Raw genomic sequence first — 7,566 nt, forward strand, 5'->3', positions numbered from 1 at the left:
TGAGATGTATTTTTATGTTCATATAATAGTGATTTCAATGCCACTCCAAAATGATCACTGGTTCCATCCTGGCCACCCCACTGAACATGTCCTGGCTCCGCCACTGGTTTCCGGGCCTTAAAATAATCCAATAGTTGAGATTGCAGATTTTTGAGTGGAACATTTTAAAAATCTAACAAAACTGGAATTTGTCTGGATTTTTAAGTTGCCATGGGAACTTTGACCCAAGACGATGGAGATGAATCCAGATGAGACTTACGGCCCTTCCACACGGCAGCCTGCGTTGCTTCAACGGTTTCCTGAGTCCTAGATTAAGTCGTGGACTTCGGGTCGTGGCTGGGCCTGTCTCTGCGGTCCTGCCTGCGTCTCGTCATGCTGCCTCCCTGAAGGCTCCCACAGGATTGTTCTTGACATCTTCGTGGATTCATCTCCTTATTATAGACACATGCATTTCCACACACTCGGTCTACCTACGCTGTAACATGTATTATCTCTTACACACGGCATCCCTCCTCCCTCCTCTGTTGCTCTCCCTGAGGTTTCTCCCATGTTCCCCTTTAAACTGTGGGTTTTCTCTGGAAGTTTTTCCTTGTACGATTTGAGGGTCTAAGGACAGAGGGTCTAAGGACAGAGGGTCTAAGGACAGAGGGTGTTGTTTTCTCATACTGATATCCTGCACAAAGGACATTGTGCCAAATAAAAGAAATGCATATAACAAAACAAGGCCTATCTCTAAAGCTATCCTTTGAAACAAAACTGACTGGCTGCTGATAGGCCAGCTGAGAGTGAGAGGATACAATCAGCAATCAGTCTGAGGTGCACGGGACCGAACCCTCAGAATTTAGAGTTTTCAGAAAAGAGTCTGACATCATGAGAGAAAGTTTGACTTGAGAAAAAAAGTCTGAGTTTTAAGATTAAAAACGGAATTCTATGATTTCCGACAGATGTCTCTGTTTGGACATTTTCATAAAAAAATCAGAATTTCCGAAGAAATTCAAGATTCTGAGATAAAAAAAAGGAAATCAGGAAAAAGTCCTAATCTTAACATTTTGTGAAAAAGTCATAGTTTCAGAAACAGGAATTTGAGATGTTCAGTAAACTGTCAGATTTGTTTACATTTCTTTTCAATAAATACTTGATAAATGAAGATCATTCTTTTTTATCTGATCTATTAGGTTTTCTTTATTTGCATCTTTTGTCCTGGTCTCTGCTCCTCACTCCGCACAGCAGGGGGCGGTAGTAAGCCCTCCGCTCTGCGATCGACTGCTCCTGTCTGCAGCAGCTGCGATCGACTGCTCCTGTCTGCAGCAGCTGCGCGTGCTCTTAGCCTTTAGCTTCAGAGTCCCGTAGATCTCCCTGCAGGTATATTAGTGCCATAATACACTTTAGTATACTACAGTGTATTATATCATAGTGTATTCAAGTGTATCAGAGATGTCTGACTCTAGACTCTCGAAGAACCTGCTGCGCATGAAGGTGAGAGACACACGTGGTTTATTATTATTGTTTATCTTTAACTCGACTTCCACTTCTGTGTACAAATACTCTGTTAGAAGTAAGAGTCCTGCAATCAAAGGTAGTCATATAGTGTGTGTGTGTGTGTGTGTGTGTGTGTGTGTGTGTGTGTGTGTGTGTGTGTGTGTGTGTGTGTGTGTGTCAGTTCATGCAGAGGGGTCTGGATGCGGAGACGAGGAAGCAACTGGAGGAAGACGAGCGGAGGATCATCAGCGACGAACACTGGTACCTGGACCTACCAGAGCTGAGGGCCAGAGAGTGAGACTCACTCACACACACACACACTCACACACACTCACTCACTCACTCACTCACTCACACACTCTGTGGTCTCTCATTCCTGAGAGACCACAGAGTGTGTGAGTGAGTGAGTGAGTGAGTGAGTGTGTGTGAGTGTGTGTGTGTGTGAGTGAGTCTCACTCTCTGGCCCTCAGCTCTGGTNTTAAGGAATATTAACTGGTGTGTTAATACCTTTTGTTTTTATCTCCGTCTCCTCTGGTGTGAGAGAGAAAAGAGAACGTCCTCTCTACCGTGGTGTCGGTGTGGAGGGAATAAAAGCTAGCAACAGGTATGTTACCAGCTTGAAGAAAAACTCAAATCTTACCGTAATTTCGAAAGAAAGAAACGGCGAGGCAGATTACAATATTAACTGGTGTGTTAATATTGTTCAGTCTTCTTGCAAACCAAAAAAGTAACCGGCAAGGGCCCGTCGACCGAATGTTAGCTTTGGGTTCAGTCTGTGGACCGTTAAGCTAGCCCGGCTACTGATAATTCGAGATGTGCTCTGAAGCGAGAAGAGGTGTTTGAATGACGCTGCGTCGTAGCGCAAGCTACTTATAGGTGGGTGGATTCCCTGACGTAGACGTCAAGATCACCAGCCAATCAGGATTGGCGTAATGAGATTGATGCTTCTGTTTGCATACGCGTCGAGGCGCATCCCATAGTGAGACATCGAACGGAGTGTTATGAATGAGAACATCAGATAAAGTAGAAACAGAGATGCAGGGATTCAACATAAAGTGACAGAATATCATTTCTTACATGATCTATCCATACGTTTGTCAGCAGAGTCTCGTCCACCTCTTTCTACAAATAGAAACATTTTATAATATTAGAACAGAACAAACTTCTACTCTGTTAACGATAAACTGGAACATCAAAAACAAAATATATTTTTTCAAATAGGCTTCATAGTAACTATATTTGATAATATGAATTACGTTTTGGATAAGAAATGCGTGCAATCCCCAACTCCAGTTTTGTCTTTAAAATAATTATTTTTTAAAAGCGACCCAAATATATTCACTTTAATATGATATGAAAACAAAGAAAATCTTGAAATATTCACACTCGAGGATGAAAACACTATTTTCAAGCAATTTTGCATGGAATTTACGATTAATCGATTACAAAAATACTAGATGTCAAATATGTATTCTGTCTATTGATAATTCATTGGCAGCTCCAGTTCCAAATCCTTATGTGGGATTTGAGTGTCTATTGAGATTATGCCTTTATTGTTTGTGTTAAATAAACCTATAATGCACGCTCAAATCCAGTATGTGACTAGCACCAAATACACACACACACACACGCACACACACAGTGTGTACCAGAGAAATGAGGTTGGAGAGTGTGAGGGCGAGGTAAACATCGACGACATCCTGCTGCCTCTTTACGGGTCGCAGCTCTTTGTTGTATCCTTGCTCTGTAATCAGGAAGTTGATCAGACGCTCCTCCTCGTTCCTGCACCAGCACTCTGACACACACACACACACACACACACACACACACACACACACACACACACACACACACACACACACACACACACACACACACACACACAATTCACATTAAAGTCAGAAAAACACCAGTAACTACTAGAGTCATGAATCCAAAGAAATCCACCCTCATCTTTAGGAACATGCGATATTAGCAGCAAAATGTAGTTTAGGAAAATATAGATTTTGTATTAAAAGAAAAATACATATAATGTTATTGGATTAATATCAATGCTGCATCAATATGTAGGCTTCATTTAGTTGTTTTTCACTCATTCATATACTGCGGCCTAGTTTAATCTTCAGGTCCTTTAGGTTCCATTTTGTATTCAATTCTCTGACATTTTTCGATGAACTTTTGAAGATAATTATTCAGAAATGTGTTCATAAATCTTCAGACTTTATTCACATGCTTCTTAGCATTTTACAAACCTAAATCCTTTATGAACTGTTAAATGCATCATATTCTGTAAATATGTTTGTGGCTTTGTGCTAGGAGAAACACTTATCTTTACAAAGTGTCTCAGAAAAACAGCCCTGTTTTCAGCTTTGTGACAGTGCATTTTCCAGCTGATCTTTTTGTAAACTATATTTAGCTTAAGAAGAACAAGAACAAGAAGTAAAGGAGCGGAAGTATAACGCTGTGTAAAAGGGAAATATTCAAAGGACATTGAATGTGTTCTTGATTAAATGTACTTACATTCCACCTCTAGAAAATAAACAGGGTCGTGTGTGAATACTTTCACGCCGGTCATATTTCGTGGTGGCAGCTGCTCTGTGTTCAGAATACTACACTGCTGCTGTAACACCACCGAGTGTACACACTGCGAGAGCTGGCAGACACTTCCCCTCTTTACGCGGCCATGATTGTTTTTATTCTCACATATATATATATATATATTGAATATTATGAAATGAAAGCCCAGTCAGGGTCCTCCACTGATTTGATAACATAAAGGATCCTCACAGCTTCAATACATGCTGTATCAACATCAAGTCTTGCCTTTATTTTTACCTGTCTCTGAAAACAAATGATTATTAAAAATGTTGGTCAATCGGATGATGAATAAATCTATATAATATCGTTTTTTAAAATGCATTTTAAAGGTTCCTTAAGCTACATTTACATAATAAAACTCAATAGAGATCGAACTGGTATATCTTCTCTGAGATTATAAAGTCATTGAAAAAAGGCTCTAGGGTTAAAATACAAAACATTCTTTCAGATATAAATGGTGTATTTCAAACTCATACATTTACAAGAGACATTTTTTACTTGAAAGATGTTTAACTCAATTATAAAGACAGTCTAAGAAAACTATCAAATATCTACCGTTGAGATGCTAAAACAAGTGAATTACTGGCATTTTTGCTTTTTAAAAATGACTTAAATCAAATACTCAATTTTCAGATGTGTTGACGATTCATTTTGTTGATCGACTTATTTAATCAACTAATGACTCCTTAAGTGTTTATCATTTCCCTGAAAAGAGCTGAAATCACAACATTTTAGAGGAGAGTTAGTTTGTCCTGTGTTACAATGTATAAAGCAGTGTTTTCTTACCTTGAAAGCATTTAATAAAGGGGGAAACAATTAAAATTGTATTTTTTAAAACATTTCAACTTTTTCTAACCATTGAGCAAATAATTAGGGGGGGGGGAATCGAAGAAAATGATGGTTTAGCATAGAAATTAAATCAAATAAATATTTTCGACTGCGTATATGCTGCTTTAATACTACGATAGTCAGTATGGGCCTTCAAAAACTCACATCAATGAAACTTTAGCTCACTCAAACTTTGGATAAAAGCTGTTTTACTATAAAAAATGTGTGGGTGAAATGTCAAACTCACCAGCTGAGAGCAGAGCGAGGAGGAAGACGGAGATCAGAGCGGCAGGCTGGAGCTTCATGGCCGACTGCTGCAGAGAAGAAGCTCGCAGAGATTTTACCCCCCGAAACCCAGCCTGCAGAGTGACGGACAGGCAGCAGCTGAAGGAACACAGGGGAGAGAAAATAGAAAACAGAGGGGGGGGAGAGAGAATGACTGTATGGGAAACAGGGGGGAGGTCAGATATAGTTACAAAACAAAGAGCCGAGCTTCTGATCTAAATGTTACTTTATTATTTGCCCCTTTTGTTTGTTTGTTTGTTCACCATGTAAAAGGCGCTATACAAATGTATTATTATTACATTCAAGTTAATTTCCTACTATTTCCATAGGGATTTGTAGCCTGAATGATAAATCAATCATATAATTACTTTAATATAATATATCATTCATATTTGTTGTTACTTTACTTCTCAAACCTATTTATCTATATACAGAGCCTAACCTTTTATTTATTAGTTATTCTATATGTATCTAACTTTTTCTCATATGTAGCTTTTTTGCTCAGTGTTGTATAACTTTATATGGTTTTAAATTGTTTGTTGTTATATTTTTCATTTTGTCTTGTTTTGTACTGTTTCTAAACTGCTTTATAGTTGTATTATTGCATGTGACATTAGAGGAATATCAAATACTGTCAAAACAAACCTAAAAATAACATTAAGTGAATGATATAGTTTTCTTGTTTTAAAAGTAAAAACAACCGATTTTGATTTATGACCCTGATAAGGAATGATTTATGACCCTAAAACCGGAAGTCCCACCTCCCAAACCGGAAGTCCCGCCCCCAAAAACCGGCAAAAATCCCTTTGAAGTGTCACCTGTCATTCTGAAATCAGACCTTTGACCCTCTTATCTATTCTGGCCTTTGACCCCCTTATCTTTTATGACTTGTTTGTGCGAACATTGCCCTATAGCGGCAGATAAGCCCCTTTGATGTGAATCCTGATATCTTAGTATGTCACCTTTGAACCCCCCTTATCTTTTATGACTTGTTTGTGCAAATGTTGCCACATAGCGGCTGATAAGCCCTTTGATGTGACCCTGTTAATATCGTACTAGGTCACCTTTGAACCCCCATTATCTTTTATGACTTGTTTGTGCAAATGTTGCCCTATAGCGGCTGATAAGCCCTTTGATGTGACCCTGTTCATATCTTACGAGTTCATGATCGCTCAATGATAAACCAGCTATAGCCCTGATAAAGATATGGCGCAACAGGGGATGATAAGACTTGATATCAACATGTAAGACTTGATCAGCCCTTTCATGTGAACCCTGTTAATATCTTACTAGGTCACGAACGGTCAATGATCAACCAAATAGTATAGCCTTCTATAAGATAGCCTGCTATAATATAGTGTTCTTTAATAATATGACATAGCGACTATTTTACGGTAATATCAGATCATATGACATTTTATTGTTTAATTACTTTATTAACTATAAGGAAGCCCCTTTGAAGTTGTGTTTCCCTGGATGATGAAAATAGTCTAAGTGCCATGTTAGGGGGACATTACGGAGCTCATGAGGCCGCCCTTACTTGTGATTTTTAGGGCTGTTTAAGTGAGACAATGCAGTTTTGATAATTTCAAGTTTCAAGGCTTTATTGTAATCTGTCCATTAGCTACAGTGTAGATATGTCAATGAAAAACGCAGGTCACAGGCTCCTCCAACAGTGCAACATATATATATATATATATATATATATATATATATAAAACATAAATAAAATACTGCAATAGAATGTTTTGAGATAACAGGATGTGTGTCGTAATTCTCTCACAACAGGATACAGGTTAGATAGCAGTTTGTAAAACTTTACAACTGGTAGAATGTCAATCCACTTTTTAACACAATTTATTTTCTTAAAGACTGTGACTGTAAAAGGCAAAGTTTTGATTGTAACACTTATTTACTGACACTAGGCAGATGTTGGCTTTCTTCTTCTCACCAGGATACTTTTAGATACACTTTGAGGTATGGCAAAACCTTAAAACTAGAAATACATGAAGTACATGGTCTGAAATAGATTTTCTTAAAGACTGGTTTCTCTAAAAGCAAGTTGTGATTTTAACCACTTTTTTTACTGACCTCGTGCAGATTTGGATGTAATTCTCTCAGGAGGAAATGTAAGATACACTTTTATTTATGCAAAACCTTAAAAAAACTAGAAATATAAAATTACTTTGTCTGAATAGATTTTCTTTACAAGGCATTTGATTTTTATGTCTATTTCAGTGGAAACAATGCCAGTTTGTTACATCAAATGCAACACTTAACCAACTGGTAGAATCTGGAAGTACTTTGTAAGGAATTGGGTTTCATTTTAATGGCTGTTTTTTTATTTTAACACTGTTCAGTTAACAATGTAGGTTT

The 7,566-nt window shown here is 38.0% G+C and overlaps 2 protein-coding genes across 2 annotated transcripts in view; one reads left to right on the plus strand and one right to left on the minus strand.

Moving 5' to 3' along the window:
* Positions 1-1,849: 1,849 nt before the first annotated feature.
* LOC104956453 (acetylcholine receptor subunit delta-like) lies at positions 1,850-6,356 on the minus strand. Its single transcript, XM_010783934.1, has 5 exons — positions 6,349-6,356; positions 5,153-5,289; positions 3,129-3,274; positions 2,557-2,601; positions 1,850-1,855 (listed from the first exon to the last, which is right to left on the minus strand). Exons 1-5 carry the CDS (start codon positions 6,354-6,356, stop codon positions 1,850-1,852), a joined length of 342 nt encoding a protein of 113 aa, XP_010782236.1.
* A 40-nt stretch (positions 6,357-6,396) lies between these two features.
* Positions 6,397-7,566, plus strand: part of LOC104956454 (acetylcholine receptor subunit delta-like) — a 4,667-nt gene continuing 3,497 nt past the window's right edge. Inside the window, exon 1 of the mRNA XM_010783935.1 lies at positions 6,397-6,434. Coding sequence (XP_010782237.1) covers positions 6,397-6,434 — 38 coding nt within the window. The remainder of the gene's footprint in view (positions 6,435-7,566) is intronic.

Source organism: Notothenia coriiceps, unplaced genomic scaffold, assembly GCF_000735185.1.
Source record: "Notothenia coriiceps isolate Sejong01 unplaced genomic scaffold, NC01 NC01_scaffold00026081, whole genome shotgun sequence".
NCBI classification, from domain to species: Eukaryota; Metazoa; Chordata; class Actinopteri; order Perciformes; family Nototheniidae; genus Notothenia; species Notothenia coriiceps.

Excerpts from the sequence above, each read along its gene's own strand:
- LOC104956453 (XM_010783934.1), bottom strand. Across the intron at positions 3,275-5,152 it reads CCTCGCTCTGCTCTCAGCTG|AGTGCTGGTGCAGGAACGAG; the intron begins GTGAGTTTGACA and ends TGTGTGTGTCAG. Across the intron at positions 2,602-3,128 it reads TCTCCAACCTCATTTCTCTG|AAAGAGGTGGACGAGACTCT; the intron begins GTACACACTGTG and ends TTCTATTTGTAG.